Raw genomic sequence first — 22,111 nt, 5'->3', positions numbered from 1 at the left:
TTGCTGACTTGTCAAGAAATGCAAACAAATGTTCATGGAGACTCACCCTGAGGGTTATTGACCGAGGTGGTTTCTGAGGAGGATCTTCGTGAAGCCTGTCTCCCAAAGATGCCAGAACACGCTTCCGGTGGCCAATCAAGCTAATTTTTAAGACCTGAAATAATATCAAAAATCCATCATTAAAAGAGCACATGGCAACCATTACCTGAACATCCATTCAGATTGAAGCCATTTTCTCTTTAAACCTTTTAACAAATTAGTCCTTTAGACAGGCTGAGCAGACAGGGAACTGTGCAAGGCAAACAATCAGCAGAGAAAATGAGAGGTGAGATCAGAGGAAAAACACTGTAAAATGAAGGAAGAAACTAGAGCATGTATAGGTGCGAAAAACTGCAAAAAAACAGACTCAAACATGAGTAAAGAGGAAACAAAAATGAAATGAGAAAAAGGCAGAAGAGCAGGAAGAAAAAAGGGAAGGGGATGAGAAGACTGGAGAAGGAAATGCAAAGGTGCATGCAAACAGTGAGTGATGAGGATTAAAGTGATTCATGGGATGGATGAGGAAAAGAGAGAGAAACAGCCAGTGAATGCTTAGAGGAGGCAAGAAGTGAAAAAAGGAATTGTAGTGTGAGTAAATGTTACAACTTCTAAATCTATTAACCATGCCTTTAACAGTGTTGCTAGGAAAGGCTTAAAACTGCAAGATTTGGCAGAGGAGGAGGGAATAGTTTCTCTCAAAGTCACCTTGCAGCTGGGAATGCTAAAATTGTTGGTGTGGGAAAACTCCATTTATTATGCTGAATGTTGTTCATACTCTGCCTGTTTTGAGAAGTGGAAGTCCTGTGGAGAGATAACACACTCTCACAGACATGGGGGAAACCTTGTGTTATAGAGAGGCAGAAGCCCTGCCCTCCCCTCCCCTCCTGCCAGCTAGAATGGAGCCATGTCCCTGTCCCTCTGTCACCTGGTGTGGTTAGCAAGGTAATGAAATAAATTCATCCTTTGCATTTTGGCTGTGGTTTGAGGGTTGCCCTTGGTTACCTGTACGTGTAGATTCACACAAAGTAATCTCCAAATATCTCATACAGTTTGTGTTATTATGTAGAATCATCCTTGTGTAAGAAACACCGGGTGGACAAACTTTTACCCTGAAGTTATATTACTTTATCAGATGCAAAATCTCTGTTGCACAGAAACGGGTCCATCAGTGGATACATTCACACACCTCATGCTTGTCCAAACTCCCAGAACACTGCCAAAAAGTTGCCCCTAATTTACAGCAACTACTCCTCTCATTTGTATTTCTCTGTGTCCTTGCCTCGTACAAAACCACTGCTCTCAGGCAAAGAGGGAGAACAGAAGCAGCCAGTTGGAAATTTTAAGTATTAGTGGGGAAAAAAGCATATTTCAATGGTATTCTTTAATGGCTACAATGGCTGTAGTGTAGAGTGTATAGCAGCACTAATTGTAGCAGCAAAGCCTCTGCTCTGCAAACAGCAGTGTCCTTACATAACTCCTCCAGACTGTACATGTGGTTTCATACTCCAGAGCTGCCTCCATTCCCTCTCAGAAAACAGTACTTCCCACTATATTTAGGACCACCGTGTGTCAACACCCTTCAGCTGAGAGGAAGTTCTCACTCAACCTAGAAAAAGTAATAGTCCCCAAAAAACCTGGAAATGCTGCATCTTAAATGAACAACTACCTCAGCTTAAGTGGTAGCACTAAGAACTGCAATTCATGAGAACAAACAAAACCCAAACCCCAGCAACTCCCCTGCTACATCTCTTAAATGCAGGATCTCAAAATACGGTACAGCAACACGCTGTCATTATTCCAGTATCCATGCCTACCCATCCACGTGCACGTTTCCTCTGTTAGACGTCTCTGTGCTATGTGATACTGTTGAACATCAATAACCTCTTTGCTGCCCACGCCTCCAGAGTGATGGGCTATGACATGGAGCAGATGGAGGCCTTCCTCTGAGAGGCAGCTCACAGGGCTGCTGCAGACCCTGCAGCTCAGCAGCGGGCACAAGCTGCGGTCCCACAAACCACCCTGCTATGTGCTGTCCTTTCAGTCTAAATCTAGAGAAGCACGAGCAAAGCTGAGATAAGGCAGCAACAGAGAAATGCCTGAGGCATGCAGGAGACTTAGTTATGTATTCAGTTTACACCGAGTGTTAAACAGAAGGGTGCACAGCTTATCTCTGTATTTAACTTTGTGAAACACGTGAATGAACCACAGCTGCTTTAAACATTACTCAAGTAATGCACTTCAGTGAACTTGCTTTTTTCATAATGCTTCCCCATCAACAAGATCATTTATCCAGAGATTTTTAAGCCAAGCTTAAAAGTTCTTTGGGTTGTTTCAAGGTCCTCAGCACTCTGACTGCCTTATTAGCTATATCAAACCATACAAAGCAATTTTCTTTGACTTCACAGAGCTGTCGAACAATGGGAGAGAACAAGGCATGGGTCTTGAGGGACTACACACATAAGAGATCAGCAGACAGGTCTCAATGACTGAATTATTTCAAAAACTGTTCCCAATTGGAAGGTAATAAAGATATTTAAACACCACAGGCACTGCTAAGCTTACTTCACTTTTTTTTTTCTATTATAATGGTGGTTGCCCCAAATGTGAATGGGAGGGAGTTAACGATGCAACCTACAGAAACATATGGTCCCCAGGCAACAGGCAGCTGCATCCCAGTCTCATCTGGAGCACATACTCCATTAACTGAAGACAGCTGTATTCTTCTGGAAATTACTCCCTAGCAATTTTCTTACTTGGAAAACCTGTTTCCCAATGTAAAATACTGTTTTCTGAAACACTTCTATATTTGAGTTATGATGGTTTAACAAACATCCTGAAACTCCGGAAACTCGTCCTGTGATGGATTATCCTTGACAGTATTTATCAAAAATGTCAAATATCACAAATATAGGTCAACAGTGTGGAATGCTACAGCTGCCTAAAGCAGTACCATAGAAATATGTTACAGTTGAAAGTCTTGCACTAAAACAGCCCACAAGTTAGCTTTCCTGGTAAATAATTTCTATAAATCAGGTTACAGTGAACACTGAACTAACACTGAATACAGTCAATACAGCGCACATAAGTGTCATGCAGTGAGGCATTTTGTCAAATGGATTGTAGCCCACTTACTACACAACAATGAAATGAGTGTGGAATCAGCAACAACATGTTGTCAAACTGTTCAGAGTAGCTCAAGGCTGTCCACAGTATGTTATTTCATCACTGGGACAAAAGGAAAAAAAAAAAGAAGCATGTACATGACATGCTTCTTTCCACACTGATGGCAGGATACCTGAGACAAGAATGATATTACTCCATTGCACGTATTTGATGTTGCAGTACAATTAAAAGAGAATGGGGCAAGTCATTCATCCAAAGCACTGACACATGCACAAAAATTTAATCTTATTTTTACTTCTGTACTCTGCAATGATTAGCATACAAAATGAAATTCCACTAGGAAATGTAAGAAATCCACAAATATAGCCAATGTAACACTTTGCATTTAGATCTCTGGCTTAGTTGACAGATGTTTCAAAAGATACATGTAGCCCAATAACTCCCTGATGACTGTGTATGCGCAAATGCTGGAATTAACAAGTTATTCCACCTAAAAATGAGCTTTATTTCTGCAACATTCTTCTGCCTGATCTTTTCTCTAATTGAATAAAAATATTCAATACTGTATGATTCTATTTTTTTTTCCAGAATATTACAAAGAGTACTGAAATTCAAGACATTAATTCTCCTTCTTTTGGAATAATCTGAAAAAAATTTGTATGGACTAAAATTAGGATCATAATAGCACAAGAGGTCTGGACTAATTGTGTAGCAGCAACTGGACACTAGGAACCACCTACAAAATATAAAATTGAAGAGTGATCAGAACAATGCTAGTGATTCTCCAGTAGCAGCATCAGACACCAGAATTCGAGGAAAAAAAGTAAATGCAAACCAAAAAAGTGGGATCTTCCTATTTCTGCAAGAAAACAGCTCAAAACACTTGCTAAAAATCAAAATATTAACCATTTTACTGCTGGTCATATTGGAATAAACTCCAAGCTATCTGGAATTACAGATTAAGGGATACTTTTGATTATTACCCCTCTCCTGCCACAATGCTGCCCCACAGGGCTAATCCTAAAACATGGCAGGGCCCAGAAGAGCCAGAAAGTGACCCCAGATCAACTGTACTGCTCACCTGACCAATGGAATTGAAAATTACAAAAGGATTAAACTTACTTGTATAAATTTTCAGCATCAATTTTACAGATCTTAACCACAGAACTGCTGTCAATGTTAACAGTTAAAACAAACATACAAACAAAACCCACCAAACTAACAAAAAAGGTAAAAAACCTCTATATTCTGCATACTGACCAAGATTACTTGGTGTAATAATTGGTATATTTTGAAAATTAAATAGGCCCAAGTAATCTATGATACTTAAACTCAAAGAGGGCAGGTTTAGATTAGATATTAAAAAGAAATTCTTTACAGTGAGGATAGTGAGGCACTGGAGCAGGTTGCCCAGAGGAGTTGTGGATGCCCCATCCCTAGAAGCGCTCAAGGCCAGGCTGGCTGGGGCTCTGAGCAACCTGATCCAGTGGCAAGTGGCATGTCCATGGCAAGGGGCATGGAACTGGGTGCTCTTCAAGGCCCCCTCCAACCCAAACCACTCTGTGATTCTGTGCATGCCCAGGGGCTTTAGCAGCACCAGACAAAGCCAAATCCAGTCAAATCATATCAGACTTCTATTGCATTTTTCCCACGGGGATACTTTATGCTCTTTCTCAGCACATGGCAACAGAAAAGCACCAAAGCATCCTGCTGGCCAGAGGCTTGCTGCAGCTCCTCTGGTGTCCACATTTGCAGGGGAAGCAAGTGTTTATTATGCCTAAGAAGACACCTGTAAGAGACTTGTTATTTCATATCATAATGATTTCACATCATAAGGATATGAAATATATGTCAAAATGCTCTGGAATTAATTACCCAACTGGAAACCGATGCCAGTTGACTTGATGACACAATTTCACAAAGGCCAATGACTGTCTTGCAAGTCCCATTTCTAGATGTTATCATGAGGAACTGATGTTTGTTTGGTCCCCTATCACTCAAATGAATTACTGAGATGCAGATTTCCATTTAAGGGCATTGAGAAGGCAAAGGCCAAGAATTTCCTCCAAGTAAACTAGCCACTGCCACCCCAGGTCAGACTGAGAGAATTCATTACTTTTTGTAGGGGTTCTCAGGAAAGACTTTGTCCTGACTTGGCCAATCAAGCCATTTTTATCATTAAAGTGTTTTCCAAATTTGCTAACAGAAAATACCAGGCGCTAGTATTTTGGCTCCACTAAAGGTAAAAATAGTAACAGTAATTTTGTGCTTGTAATCAATAAACATTAATATTTCAGTGAAAAAAAATCTATTTAATATTTCCTTTTAAAAACGCAGTAAAATGCAGTGAAATAAGACTTGGCTGAAACTGATAGCTGGCCACTTTGACTCCTGAGGACGCGTCTCAGGTTGCATGCTGGACTGTTTCTTAAAAACAATTTTTTAATTAAAAAGTTAAATACACAGCTTCTTAAGAAATAAGTCACAGTTCAATCATTTTACAAGCATCAGATGTAAAGATAAACATTACATATGTGCATTTTTGTCACATTAGTCTCAAACCCCTATAAATCAGAAATCCTAAAGATCTGTTGTACATACAAACACCAAGATTGTTACAATAATGATTACCTATTCTAACAGGAAGGGCTGAAAATATTATTTATGTGCAAAATGGCAAGCACTAAGCAGGTCTGTACATAAAGGAAAGCATTCCATTTTCACAGGAAGTAAGTAGAAAAAATATTAGAGAATTTGAAAGGTGGACCACATTCCCAAATGTGTGCTAGAATACAGATTGTTCCCTCCACTGAGGACTTGCATTTTCACCTGTGTGTTGAGCTAATGGTAGATCCAGTTACTGGTTCAGATCAGATCTGAAGAATGTGTGGACACAGAGACCAGAAGCACTTACTCCTTGAGGTCTTCAGTGTTAATCATGTGGCACTACAGGAGAGCAATTGCAGTACCAATATGTTATCCCACAACATTTTGCAGGATTACTTACACAGCAGATAAATTATAATTAAAGTTACTGGTACTATAACACATTTCATAATGAGCTAATAATTTATTTATCTATTTTTAATAGGCAATTATCAGCAAAGCACATTAATCTGTACACAAGCATGAAATACAGCTCATGTAATGAGAAATAAGAGATGAAATAAAATCTCTATAGAAAATTTTAATAGCTCTAAAATGGATCCTTTTTTTCTGATTTTGATCTATTTTCATTGCAGACTTAATTCCAAGCAAAAGGAAAAAAAACCCAAACATTCAAGCCCATTTAAAGAATGGGACACTTTTCTACTAAGTAAATGGCTTTTTTAAAAAACCTTCTAATAACACAGAGTAATAAGAGTTTTTACTGTATCAGAAGAAGCAAACAGCCATTCACTGTCTGGAGTAAAAAAGCAGATTACTCTAGCTCACCATCCTAACCAAGGCTGTCATGAAAAGGTAGGCTCTGCAATGTATGAATATTATCAGTTAATTATAAAGATATTAATATATTAGGATTGGAAATTGTTTATTTCTATATAATGCAATTATATAATCTGATAAAAATTGCAGCAAAAATAGTGAAGAACCTAAGATGGTGTAATATCTTCTACTACTAGAGTTTAATGGAAGTCCCTCTATGTTTTTTTTTATTTTTCTTTTAAATCAGCATTATTTAGATATAAAATGATTGCAGAAATACTGTTATCAACATACACAAGAAAAACCCAAACACTGGAGAGAAGAACCTGGACTGAGGATCAGAAGTAATGTTGTTAAAGAAATGCTATTCAGAACAGATCTAGCTTCTCAGTATATTTGCCAGTTACCAGATGTATGCATGAAGACCTAATTACTATTGCATCATAATCATTTCAGTTTAATGAAACTATTTTTCTGTATTGTAAAACATTCACATTAAAAGCATTGATTCCACTCCTGAATAGATATTCAAGCCAGATCAAAGTCCAAGCCAGATCTATGCACAGAGGCTGTGGCTTCATTCTGGCTCTGCTATCATAGAGCCACAGAATCATGGAAATCATTTAAGTTGGGAAAGGCCCTTAAGGCCACCGAGTCCAACCACAGAACTGAAACTGCCAGGTCCAACCATGTCCCTAAGTGCCACATCTAGATGTCTTCTAAATATCTTCAGGAATGGTGACTCCACCACTTCCCTGGGCAGCCTGTGCCAGTGCTTGACAATGGTTTTGGTGAAGAAATTTTTTCCTAATATCCAAACTAAACCTCCCCTGTTGCAGCTTGAGGTAATTTCCTCTTGTCCTGTCACTTGTAACTTGGGAGAAGAGGCCAGCCCCCACCTGGTTACAGCCTCCTTGTCAGGTGGTTGTAGAGGTCAGTAAGGTCCCTCCTGAGCCTCCTTTTCCCCAGACCAAACACCCGCAGCTCCCTCAGCCACTCCCCATCAGACTTGTGCTCCAGACCCTTCCCCAGCTCACTGCCCTTCTCTGGACACAGTCCAGCATGCTATGGAGTGGTTCATACTGGACATACAGCAATCCAAAATGTACTCATCCCTTACAGCAGTATATATCCCAGAGTTACGAACATGACAATGCATTATTGTTCTACTGGTAATGTTAATATTTACCACTTTTTAAGGGGAAAAATTGTAAAAGAATTATCATAATAAAAATCTGAAAAGTGTTTGGAGGCTTTGATACAAGCACTGGTAATGTCAGAACCCTACAACTATGAACTGACAGCATGAAGCTGAGGCCACAACCCATCCCAATTCACTGCTAAAATACAGGTGCATTGTCCTATAAATCTCATGAAAACTGTGTGGAACTGCTTCCTTAAAAGAAAGATCTGCAGAAAGAAATACCAGGGTTTGGTCCAGCAGGAGGGGCTCTGAACTGCAGTGGGAACAGTTGCAGCAGAGTGACCTCCCAGGAATCTCACTGCTGGGATCCCATTCACTCCAAAAATGGACCTGGGATATGGACAGGGAGCAGCTCTCTGCATGGCCAGCTCCTCATCTCCTTTGTTCCTTGATCACAGAAATGCTAACATTGGCACAAGTAAATGGGCTGGAAAGTACAGCCAGAGATGTAGGAAAGAAGAAGGGGTGGAAATTTCATTTTCAGCAGCTGCTTGTGCTTACAGCAGCACAAGCCAAACACAAGATGAACCCACTACAGGGAAACTGCAGCTTCTTTCACAATGGACCACCCAAAAGAGAAGGGCAGCTAGGATTAAAAAGACTGCAAAGAGACAGAAAGCAAATGCTTTAACAGAAACCATGGTCTATTAGCCCATGCATTTGAGTACTCAGCAGCTCCCGTCTTAACAACTGTAAGTGTGGACTGATCCTGCTGCAGAGTGTGGCTGCTTACCCCCAGCCATACCTCTGTCGTTGAGTGTTTGGCACACTGAAGGAAGAACACATTTTGTGACACGCTGGTGATAGGCAGCTTTAACTTTGTTTTGGGGCACCATGTGTTTTGCCATCCAGGAATGCCACTACTATCAAGATCTTAATTTCATTAAGCTACAGGGAATATGCACCAACAGATATGTCATGGTGTAAAGAGGATCCTCAACTATTGCTCTACCTGTACTGCAGGAACAGCCATCTGACCAATTTCATCACTTTTCTTCCAGCAAGGACACTCCCTAGAAGAATAAACTTTGAATAACTGATAAACTCAGTATAGGTTGTGACATACAACCTTAGCATAAAAATAATTAATAAAAAAATTGTCTCCATCTAATTATTTTTCCAGACATCCTTTACCATCTTGGTTTGTAATCTTTGCTCACTAAACAATTGTTGAATTAAATGCCAGCCTCTCTCCCCAAGTTTCACGTTGCCATCCACCTTCATCAACCTCACCCTTTAACACCAAATGGAAGAAGCTACTGCATACATAAAAGCTACCAATTAATCTCAACTCCAGCTAAAGTAGTCTACTGATTTCTTTCAGGTAGTCTGATTGATTAGCTGACTTTAAATAAATTAAGAGGAACTCTGACTAATCTACATTGAGTTTGGATTGTGACGCTGCTTGCCAGATTCTTAACCCCAAATCTTGTACACTTTCCAAATACATGATATGGCTTTAAAAAAGCTATTAGTTCTCCCTTATATCCTGGCTTTGTTCGTATCCTTAATGCTGTCACAACAGTATCAATGATAGTCCTTATCTTAAAAAAGGCAATGGCCACCATGGCAGAGCAGAATCATACATCACAGGCAGAGCCAGCATCATCCTGTACTTTGACTCTTAATCTGTGAGGAGGAAGCACCATGGGTGGGAAAGAACAGGCTCTATAAGCACAGCAGGATGGCTGGATTAACTCTGCCAGGGGCAGCAAGGGGACAGCAAAAGCATTTCTCAAAATATCTTTTTCTTTCATGCTTTGAGGTAAGAGGAGGAAGGAATACCATCAAAAAGTGGCATTATAAAAGGATACAAATAAAGTGGCAAAAAATATTCATTCGTCCATAGCTCAAGTAAATTCTTCCCACGTGGCTCTGAGCAACACAACAAATTCCAGCAGAAAAGATTATTGTCTGCATGATTTGAGAGAGATCGAAACCACAAGGCAGTTCAGATCTTACACATCTTAGGCAGATTCCTTCATTAAACATTCAACATTAGTCTGGCTTAAGAAAGAAACATTTTTGTACGTTACCAAATTAGAACAAAGCAAGCTGTACTGAAGAGATCTCCAAACAAGAGGCTGATTTTGTACTATGGTTAAAAAAACATAAACCAAACTCCTTAATAACACTGAAAACTGGCAAAGTTTTGGTGATCTCAAACTTCTTGTCCTTAAAGTTATTTTATAAATGAAAAAGAATATAGATGCATGCTTCTGAATCCACAGTTTGGGCAGATCCATTATTAATGAAGCATTCTGACAAAACCCACAAATGAATGGGTTGTCATGGGAAAGGCTTTCTTGCTACAAATTCTATTTGAATTTTCTCAGTGAGAAGGGCTGTACAGGACTGACTACTCATAGAGGGTAGAGCAGCATGTCTTCTACACCTCGACTCTTTCTCCTTTTTCTCTTCAGCCTTATCAAAAGCCCCCAGAAAAGCAAGGTTCTCTTCAAACGGATGACAAACATCACCTCCATGGCTCATGCTTTGATTTTCTTCTTTTTTATCCTACCTCCATCCAACCCATAAAATAAAGTCAAAAAAAGGAAAGACAGTTCCAAGAATTTTTCCATCAGTAGCAGTAACTTTTCCCACCAGTAGCAGTTACACCAGCAGGTCCTTTTTTGCAGAGTGCTACATGAGGGGATACTTGGACCTCCATGAAACCAAAAAGACTTATCAAACCTGTGGGTTCAGCTAACTGCAGGAGAGTTGTCCCAAGCTGCAAGAAGTCAGATGTCCAGAATCACATCTATAATGATTTCCAAACCACACTGAATGTTGTCAAGAATCTCTCCAGTCTCTAGTCATGTCTTTTTATAATTCTAAATATTGTAATTCAGCAAATATCTTGTCAGTATTAACTTGAACTTAGCTTTGGTAGCTTAACAGTTAGGCTCAATCATCTTAGAGGTCTTTTCCTACCTAAATGATCCTATGATTATAAATATCCTTAACGCAACAACTAAACCCTCTGATTCTTGAATTATGGTTTTTTTTAATATTTAACCTAAATGGTCACTTCTGTATCTCTTCTTCTGTCCTCACTGATTTCGGAAAAGAATTCATCATTATGAACAGTTTTACTTTCTTCTGCAAGTCATTTATTGTAACATGCATACAATTTTGCAAAACTCTCCTACCAAGAATAGAAATTTGTTTTCTTTTCCTAGTTTGTTTTAAGTGGACATAAAGAATACAATGTATAAACATATTATCCCAGGTGAAATATGAAGGGAACTGTGCTAGGGGACAGAAATCTACAAGTTTTTAAACACACTCCTCTTGCTACTATGCACAACATTCCTTTTTTTGTGTTCTGTTGTTGACTGATGTTCAGTCAAATACACAGTAGCTCTTGTCCTCCCGCCTAAGTTATTCCCCCATAGTGCTGTTCAGTGATATACTCAGAGCTCATTATATTCTCATGTGATCTGTACTTTCAAAATAAATCACTTTCACATTTCTTCAATTAAATCTTATATAACTGATTCAGCCCATTTATGCATTATGAAGATCATACTCTATTTTAATCCTATTTTACAAATGTTACTACAGTGTTAAATAATCACCTTTCAGATAAGAAAAAATGCCACGAAAATCCACATTTGCTTGGGATTACAGCAAAATAAGAGATTAGTTTACATGTATGTTTATATCTCTTAATTTATAGTATTAGATGTAATAGCCAGAGGCATTATTGTGAAGACAATTAAGTTTCTATATGATCTTGTCACAAACGTGCACTACTGTACAGATCACATTAACTCACTACAAGAAATCCTGTCATGAGCATTTTACACCAAATCACCACATGAACTGTGATTAATGATGAATCAGAAGAGTAGATTTAAATAAATAACAAGCAAAGAGAAAAAAACTCTTATTATGGACAATTAGATGATAATGTAACCTACATATTTGCTATGTTCTAATATGCAGCCACCTAGGGTATGTTCACATGACTTACTTAAAATGTATTTCTGAGTTGTACTAGAGAATTAAATAACATTTTGGCTTTTCAAATTAGTCACTAAGCCTAAATTTAGTCACTGTTAAATATAGTTTTAGAAAGACTACTATTCAAGCATACATCTCATTTATGTGGGTTTTTTAATTCTTCCTGTATTTGTGATCCAGATCTGGACCCAGAAGAGTGTAAGCTTTTTCTCATTTTAAGAATCCTGACATTTAAACTTACTTGTTCCTGCTGTAAGATCCTCTGAATCATAAAATATTTTCCATTCATATTTTGTGTCCATATTTTCCTTTCAAACAGATTTTTCACAGATTCTCAACTGCATAAGTAAACCAAATTTCTGAACAGAATTGTAAGGAAATGACTGTGTTGATTTAAAATATGCTTTTGAAATGTTATATTTCCACATTAAAAACCACAGGCTTACTTAGCAGTGGGAAGTTTCTTCATTTGCAGGAATTTTCACCCTAAACTTGGTCCAGTGATCTTTCATGAATGAACATTCTCCACAAGGAATTTACCAAGTGCTGATGTTCCCACTGAGCGCCTGGAGCCGGGTGCCCTCCCTGCCTATGGGCCCAAAGGACAGAACCAGCACAACTTTGCTGCAGGCAGGTGTTTGCCATCAAAGTGTGGCATGGATGGACTGGGAAAAATGCTTCAGATTCTTCACACTTGAAGGTCGAGAATGATACATAAAATTAGCAAAGCATTCTCAAATCATAAAACCATAGGATAAGCAGAGTTGGAAGGGACCCATCGGGGTCATTGAGTCCAACTCCTGGCCCTGCACAGGACACCCCAAGAGTCACACCCTGTGCTGAGAGGAGTGTGGAAACACTTACTGAGCTCTGTCAGGCTGGTTCCTGGGAAGCCTGTCCCAGAGCCCAGCCACCCTCTAGCTGAAAAGAAAACACTGCATGTACTGGCTCTTCAGGATATGAAAAGGCATATTTCAGTCTGGAAAACAGGGAGCAGAGCACAGTGCACTAACTAGCTCCCTGGAATTTCAAGACCATTCCCAGACAACAGCAATCAGCTGGCAGAGCCTTCTGGGGACTGACACAGAAGCTCCTGTTCAAAACCAGGATGCTGGTAGGTTTAGGGATGGAGGAGTTTGAAGCACAGTGGAATGCTAGAGTGCACAAATTTTCCTACCACCAGCCCAGTGAGCCCTTCCTGCTTGGAGCTGCTTCGCTGCCATCCTGCAGCTCCACTGCTGCAAACAGGGTTGTGCTGAATGCATTGCCGCATGCTTCGTATCTCTGGCTTCATCTCAGGCATCAAGGAATGCTCTTGTCTTCTCTCTAGAGAGAGCTAGGACTGTGGAACATTACAATCTACATTTGCCTTACACACCAACAGGAAATAAGACCTTGTACAGGCCAGGGATTCCTCCACATCTATGCCTGGGGAAAGCAAACAGATGACAAAACACCATGTGCAAATCATAAATGAAAAGATGGTGAGAGACACCACGAGTTACAATTAAGTACTAACTGTACAAGGAATTATATCTGTTGAGAACTTAAAATGCAAATGTAAAGTTTTGCTAATCTGCTCCATAACTGCAGATACAACCAACGCAAGCTCCTGAAATAATAAAGCAATATGAGAATTTGGAACCTACGAGAGATAAAATGAGTGTCGGAATTTTAAGAGGATGAATAACATGGGAGAAGAATAGGAAGACCAGAAAATGGGTCATTATAGTATTTAGATGAGAAATAGCTAATGGAAGGATTAACATTTTACAATACAATTAAAAAGCAACTATTTGAAGGATATCAGTAGGTGACATCAGAAGGCATTTGTGATAACCAGAGTAGATTATTTTATCTGTCTCTTCTGGCTGTTCGGGTAACTTTCCTATTTTGTTCTTTGCAAATTCAACTTCCTTCCCTCTCTGTCAACCTTCTCCCTCTCTCTCCACATCTTATTTTCAGCTCAAGAAACCCTAAATTCCTTTTCCTTTGCAGCTTTCCTCTAGGTCCCCTTCATTTCTTTACCACCCATCACTCACCACCCAGCTCAGCAACTTATCTGCACTTGCAACCATATTCCCACCTCCTTCAGCCAACCACTGCAGAGGTGACAGGGAAAAATGACAGCAAAAGACGAAAAAAATGACGAGCAAAAACTGCCAACCAGTGAATAAGGCAAAAAGTCCATGGAAAAATGGAAAGGAAGCAGTTGGATTAATAATAAAAATCAGATTTGATTTAATGGCATCTGCTCTCCTCCATAAGCAATGAAATAACAACTTAATGAACATTTTTAATGTATGTTTAACATCTATTCTATATGTTATTTACAGGATAACTGCTCAGGGTTGCAGAAAAAGACTGCCTCATTCTTCAGCAATCTCTGTCCTCATTTTGCAACTCTAGGATACCGTGGAAATGAAAAGAACAAACACCCACATAGGTTTCTATTCTTTCATGGTCTGTGCAGTCTTGTACAAGTGGTGCTGCAAGGAGAACTGCAACCACCTCCCCTCATCAGCTGCGACCTAGGACGACTGAGTTTACTACCACACATAGTAGGATTGCTTAATTCTTTATTGAGATAAAACATAGAGAGAACACAATGTTTTACCAATAGGAAGCATTTTGCAGAAGGGCTGGCTATTCAATAACGTTTCGAAAAAAGAACTGATTTTGTGAACATGGGCTCCAGCTATGAAATATTATTTGTACAATATTGCGTATCTAAGTTTTAGTTATTTAAAATCCCATGAAATCCCCTCACCAGGATACATTTTCTTACTGTCTAAGCCAAAAATTATTACTGTGTCATGATACAGGAAATACTTAGAAAAGATAAAAGTTCACTCTTGTATGTTATCGTTGTATCATTTTGATAAAAAATTTCATAAGCCCCCAGGAACAGGCATGTATGTTAAAATCATCTAGGGTCATCTTTAATAATTTACAAGCTCCAGTGGTTCAGAATTTCATTTTTTTAACAAAATATGGCATGTGTTTGTATCAGCAAGTTTCATCCCCCATTATCCATTTCCCTCCTACACCTTTCTAGTATAAAAACCCCTTCTGCTTGCTGACAGAATACTAATTTGGCTTCATTTAAATGCTAAAGCAATGTAGTCCAGCTATCCCATTTAAAACATATGTAAAGCTATGAAACAACTGACAAACGCAATGAAGAATGTCTACCATAAGACTTGCAAGGAATTATTTTTCAATAGGTGCTAAAAAGCCAAAAGCTTATCCTAACCATCTTTCCCCCCATATATCTCTTAAAATCAGGGAAGGGAAAAGGGCAGTATATCCCTCACAGCTCACCACTTCATATGACCTGATAAGATTAAAGGCCAGGTGATATATATACAGAATACATGTGTATATATATGTAGGTTTCTCTTTGTGCAAGGGCAGTCATTTATTCTTTAAAGTTCAAGCACATTTTTATTCTGCTTGTGTGATAAAGAAATGTGCATTAACAAAGCCTGCATCAAAAATAAATCGAGGGCGGGAAGAATTTCCATATATGAAGAGTATAAAAACTCTAAATACAGAGTGCTCGCTCTATGGATAAGACCTGGGCTGGCATCCCTCAGAGATACCTACTAGTGACCTTCATTTACAAATGTCTCAGACCACCCTCCTCTTAAAAACATAGTTTTAAGGCATAAAATGGAAAGTATAGTGAATCTTGCACTGGCCTGATTCATTGAGTTGATTCCAAACACTTGGTGTGCAATTATGTGGGGTTTAAATAAATACAACCACTCTTCAGTAAAAATGCGTGATGTGCGTTACCATCTTTGTACGTGCGCAATGGCTAGAAAGCAGGAAAGAAAAAATGTGCAAGAGACCCCTCATACTACTGCAGCAGAGCCAGCCACAACAAGCCTGAGAAACAGAGACCCCCAAAGCCTGGACTGGAGTAGCATCAATATCCTCCAGGTCAGAGAAAACAGGGAGGTAAGCCTCATCTTTCTGGGGTACACAACCAAGGAATTACTCATTCAGATGTTCTCATAGAGGCTCACACAATCTATTTTAAATTCAAAGTTGAGGCAGCTTCCTCCACCCCAAACAAAAACGCAGACACAAGCTGCAGTGCTAAAATGTTCCTCACAACAGCAGAGAATGTACATGGACAAGTGAGATAGCAAAACCTGATACAATTTACAACTGAGATTAAGACGAGATAAAAAAAAACCTTTTCTCTCTAAAACCTCTAATTCTTGAAAGGTTAAAAAAACCCCAGAGATTTATCTGCAGAAGAGTCACTAGTAAAAATAATTTCTTTCAGAGAATAAATATAACTTTTGTTGTGCAGGTTGCAAGAAGACAAAAGCCATTGTTGGACACACCTGTATTTCTAGATAGAATAATCTCATTTACAGTTCAGCACTTTAAAGAAACGAATATGTGGAAGACCTGATTGCAGTTCTAAACCGGTTTTGTGCAAAAGACTAATGCAAGACTGACATAAGAAGCTGACCCATATACTGAAAAATAGGATCTAAAATTAAATGGGAAAATGTACATCATTATTTTAACTTGGCTCAAAGTTGCACAGCTAAATCTCTGTGCAGCAAACTGAAAAGTTATCTATACTCTGCAGATTATTATGCACTCAGTGAACACACATTTAAATAATTTTTGCTATGTTAGTTACATTGAATTTTTCATGCATTTTAAGGTTGGACAAATGGTTAAGAAAATAATTCAATAGGTCAGGTGTTTCATTAACTTAAATATTAACAACAAAATCCTCCAAGCAGAATCAAAATGCCATTTCTGGTTGGTTTTTTTTGCCCTTGCCTGTGGATCCATGTACTTTTTGCAGGGCAGGAGAACCCAGTGAGAAGCCTTCTCAGCTTGCTGGAAGTACCAGGGTGCTGGACATCTGGGGCTGTGCAACCTATAAACACTATAGAAACTGCTCATGTTTAGATCCGAGCTAACACTTTATCTTTTGTCTACATTTACACTTATGTTCTTGGTCTGAGGCGCCCTGTTCCCAAAGGAATCTTCGCTTTGTAAGAATTTCTGAATGTACACTGAATACCAGCTTGACACTGTTTAATAACAAAGCATACACGCACTAGAATTTTGAAAGCACTTAAAATATTTTCCACAAGCTTATAAATTACCTGCCTGCAACGATCTAATGCCAGTGAAAGGTTCCCTTTCAAACACCACGTACTGGTAACAAGGATGAGAACCTGGTTTTCTTGATGTCAATGTCAAAATACCATTGACTGGAATGAAGCCAGTGTCTCACTTGGACATGCTGTACTCCAATAAAATAGGGATTACACTGCATTGCAGAACTGAAAAGGATGGGTAAAGTCAAAATGAAATGGTAGAATGAAAGCTGACCGTGTAAAAATAATAATTTCTTATTCAGCAGACCTACCCTACAAATATATTCCATCTCATAACTGCTTATACTCAGAGCTAGAAAAACATCCTAGGATTACTTTTTATTTCAATTTCAGAGATGGCCCAGTTATGGCGAGTAAGCAGATCCTGTATATTGTCTTTCACTCTTCTGATTTCATCACAAGTCTCAACAAAGTCTATCTGCTTCCCAAAACCACAAACTTTTGAATCTCAGCTTTGTTAGGAAGACAAATGCACAAGTCCCATGACTGCATGGACAGTTTTACATTATGTAATTTTTTTTCCCTATAGTATTTCAAGCCCTGAGGTTAACTAGTTTTTCATCACATAGATAATCACTAATTAAAGGACAACTGAACTTTCACATTCTACACACAGGAATAGTCTGCCTGAGCTGGAGCAGCCCTACTGTAAATTGCCACCTTATTACTGTATAAGGGCAAGAAAGAAGTCTTACAGAGACCAAATTGGACTTTCAGGCAACATGCATATTCTAATTAAGAGAAAACTCTTATTTCCAAACTTGACAATTTTTTCCTTTTGGTTCACAAGACAAAATGAACAGGGCACTTTGTAATCCTTCTCTGAAGCTTCAGCTTTTCACAACACTGGGTTGTCAACGATTCTAACTCACTGAAGTTCACGGAATTCACAGTCTCTGAGGGATGCAAAGAAAAGCTTGGACACAAGTGAAATCAAACTACAAAACCCAAAACCATATGCAAAGAGGAGAGAAGTTGTGTGACGTTATCTCTCCCTGACTGTATTCTGTGAAGGGTTCTGTTGAGACTTGGGTGTAAAGGACACTGCTGTTAGTGCTGATCCCCTCCTGCCAACCCACTGCTTCAGTGTGTGAAACAGAGGCAGATCTGAGACAAGCTGGGGACAAGCTGCAGTTTTGATGTGTTTCTCCCTTCTCTACAGGAACTCCGCCCAGGCTGTCAGTGCTCAGAGCACAGATAGCTCATCCCAGTCACAACTTTAATGATATGCTAAGATGAAGATGTTAGCAACTTTTACTAATAGCTGCTCTTGATCCTATATTGTCAACTCAACGTTTCCAGTCTGCTCTGTGAACACCCACACTTTTTTACAGCAGAAGCTTACAAGGATCTTGGGTCTCAATAAGAATGACACCCTTGGTGAAATTAAGACAACTGGACACATCCCATTTGCTAAGATTTGTCCTTGCATCTCAGGCATCCAGGACTTCTACCACTCCAGGGTAAAGTATAAGAGAAGACATGGGCCATAAGGATGAAATGAAAAAGGGCAGTAAACTGAACATCAAATGAGTTTAGAACTGCAGTGCAGGGCACAAAGTACAAGCACTCAGACACAGCCTCCTGCTTCACTAGATAAATAAGAATAGGGTAGAGCAAGGTGATTTGAGAAGAAAAATATGACACAGTACGTTTTATTCCACAGCATGCTAAAAAATGATTAAAGAAATGTGAAGAAGAATAAAAGACTTGTTCTTTGAGCTTTACTTTCAAATACAGCTATATAACACAGAACTATTCTGATACATGGCTGTATGCATCATTTCTATGTCTATTATCCAGCTTCCTAGGAAAAGGAAATCCAAACCTACACATTTTATCTTACAACAGCAGCACAGGTTTTGTGGAGTGAGAGCTTATGAATGGTAAAACACATATTTAGCACAGTGAAAAACATAGTCCAGGCTCAGGGGTCTATTCCCACTGCTTTTATACACTTCTAGTATTCTGGAAAGTTGGTAGAAGCATTAGGAGTAGAATAGACTACTGTGAAATGAGCTCACAAATTAAATTAAGAGAGGGAGAGAGCTATGAATAACTGAATCCCCTGAGCCAGAAGAATGCCATGCTGGAGTGTCACGGAAGCATATACAATATGTGCTTCAGTGCACCCACTTTGCAGTGGACCCATGTAATTTATTAACCTGACAGCAATGCCATACATACCCACAGGCTCTTCCTAACCTCCCTCCTGCCCATCAGCATGCTTCCACAGAGAACTGCCAAGGAGACTGACACAATGAAAATGCAGTGGGTTTGGCTGCTTTTCAACCTTCTATATACCCTGGAGACATAAGGATTACTTATTATTAGCAATTAAGAAATTTAATCCACTATCCTACATTGCATATGATCAAACTTTATTGTACTCTAGTGAGTCTTATCATAGTACAAACATCAGGCTATAAGCCCATTTTTTAATGCATTGACTTTAATTTTATATAGAGTCAACCTTCCCTGTTGCAATGTGGTCACTTGATTCCGTATTGCTGATGAGAGTGTGGCTCTCGAGTCTTTGAATAATGCAAGTGTATGTTTCTATCAGTGCAGAGAGGAAAAAAATACTAACTTGATTTCTCTTTCCTATTTTCTTTTGAACAAATGCAAACCTGTGGATTAACTGAAAAATTTGAGGCTGCAGGTGAAACTTGGCATACTAATAGGAACGAAAACCCTATCTTCTAAATCCTAACACCATGCCTTATTCATGAAATCATCCTGGATTTACTTGCTGTATCCACACAATCAGAATGGGTGAAATACGACCATTAAAAAACATCTACCATGTATGCAGTCTGGCCAAGCACTGTAAGAAGTGATTCACAGTCTTCACTCTCTGGAAGCCTAAAATCAGATGTTCCACACTATTTTCTTATAGTGGTCTTTGTTCTCATTAACTAATGATAATATTTATGAAGGTAACAACACTCTTTCTCATGGAATACTAGTTTAAGTGAAAAATTATTATGCTATATAACAGACATTGCATTTTCTGATCAAAGATATAAAGAAATTCCAAATCAAGGACTGTCCAACATTAATCCTTGTAAAAAAAGTAAAATATCTGATTGAAAATACATGAGAAAGCAGAAGTGAATTTCTAATGTCACCATCTACCACATCACTCCACTGCCTTCCATCCCAGGAAGAAGGCATATTTACCTGCCTCTGCCTTCCCAACACATACATCGAGGAACTTTCCCACCAACCATGGTATTCTGCTCAATCCAGCTCCAATCCTTTCTCCCTGGGCAGAAGACAAGAGTACCACAGACAAGTGCTGGTGGCTGTCATCAGTCAGGGTGCACTATTGCAGTGAGAAGAGCAGTATGAGAAGTCACCTGTAATTGACTGCTTTTATTTAAGCCAATATGCCATTCATCACACAGTGAGCTGTTCTAAAAAGGCAACTGGTGATTGACCAGTACCACCAGCAGCATCAATAACAGCACATTTTCCTATGGATTTTCATGCCTGTCTCCACAATCCTTCCCTTGGCCCACAGCAGAACTCCTCCTCTCTCTGTACCTCTTTCTCTGTATTCTTTTCAGCTTCCTCCATCCTCACTGTAATTTCAGCTTCCCACCTCGGCTTTACTATTCAACTGTGCTTTTTCCTACCCTCAACAGTGCAAGACACAATTTCCCCACCACAGAGAGGATATGAAAAGAGCTCCCTCTACTCACTTCCATGAAAGTTGTGGGAACTTAATACCTCTGAAAGAAACCATTCTTCCCGCTCAAATGGCCAAACAGTTTGAAAGATCAACAGAATAACTGCAAGACCATACTTCATTAGGTTAAAAGTATTCTCCAAAAGGCAACTTTAATGGAGTAAATCAGTGACCAAAAATGCTAAAATATGTGTCTTTTAATAATACAGTTCAGAACAAGAACATCAAATCTTATTTCTTATGTAACTTTACATAACTGCAGTTATTTAATTACACTCCACCTCATCAAATAAGAGTATCATACTACTCTTAATATTCTTTTGCTTAAAACCAAGAAGTTAAAGCACTCCCAAATTTAGATTCAATTCCATCCTTCTGCAACGATTAACACAAGTCAGCATAACAAAGCTGGGCTGTGCACTCGTGTTTACTTAAATGACATGGCATTCATGTAGAGTGAATGTCATTCCATGCTCCTGTCAGAACAGTGATTAATTAAGCAACTGTCTTCAGTGATTCTTCTCACCTTAGCATGCACATCCAGAATTTATACACAGCATTCTTTTGACACAGATTAGAAAGAGACATCTGATGCTTAGGAAGTGCAAGGATCAAACTGATTTCTGAGCTTATAACACATCTACACTAATATATTAAAGTATTTTGAAATCCGAAAAAATTCAGTTCTTTGATGATTTATCCACAAAGGAAAGCATTTTTACCGAAAGAGCCATACAGGTGACCTCCTATGCAGTGAAGAACCAAGTCATCAACCCGGCAGCTCAAATAATGAAAACATCAGGCAGGCAAATGTCCTCTGTCAGTATCATAACTACTACTGGGGAATTTTAAACAGCAATGAAACACAAAGCTCACTAAATCTGGGGAGTTAAGAAATTCCTACAGTCCATGCTAGTGTGCCTCTGATGATGATCCAAGAGTTCTCTAGACACTCCCAGCGCCAAGATAAATCAACACCGAGCTCTAACGCACTACACAACAGGTGCTGTCAGAAGAGGTGAAAGTGAGGTGAGGATGGTCAGACAGGCAGTGTGACCAACCCTGAATGTATGTTTCCTCAATGCATAACTTTCACTTGATAGGACATGAAAATGTAAAAAAAAAAAAAAAAAAAAAAAAAAAAAAAAAAAAAAAAAAAAAAAAATTTCTTCTAACTTTAAAATAAAAGACTTGTATATACTGAAGTCCTTATCCAGGATTGGTTCCATATTCCTTCTTCCTCTGATGATCTACAGAAAAGAACCATCCTTATTCATCCTTTTGACTCATGCTGAAGCATAACAGCTGCTCTTTTTTATTTATTGCAGCATCCATTTTCTCCCATTTGTCCTTTCTGTTTTCCTTTTATTTATTTTGAACTTCTACACTTACAGATCTAGAAACAGTTTTCTAAATGTTATTCTTTTTAACCCTATTGTGCTTTGGCTTTTCTTTTTCTTTTCTGCAACTTTTCAGGAAAGCTAGGTACTGTCA

The 22,111-nt window shown here is 38.8% G+C and overlaps 1 protein-coding gene across 6 annotated transcripts in view; it reads right to left on the bottom strand.

Annotated features, from left to right (window-relative positions):
- The window catches only part of ANKS1B (ankyrin repeat and sterile alpha motif domain containing 1B), a 408,607-nt gene that overhangs the window by 49,355 nt on the left and 337,141 nt on the right, over positions 1-22,111 (bottom strand). For all 6 annotated transcript variants that reach the window (XM_066549544.1, XM_066549545.1, XM_066549546.1 and 3 more), the window contains one exon: positions 47-154. In XM_066549544.1, the coding sequence (XP_066405641.1) occupies positions 47-154 (108 nt within the window). The remainder of the gene's footprint in view (positions 1-46; positions 155-22,111) is intronic.

This window comes from Molothrus aeneus, chromosome 5 (assembly GCF_037042795.1).
Source record: "Molothrus aeneus isolate 106 chromosome 5, BPBGC_Maene_1.0, whole genome shotgun sequence".
Classification (NCBI taxonomy): Eukaryota; Metazoa; Chordata; class Aves; order Passeriformes; family Icteridae; genus Molothrus; species Molothrus aeneus.
Note: the sequence above shows the minus strand (reverse complement) of the source record. Positions and strands in the feature narration are given on the sequence as shown.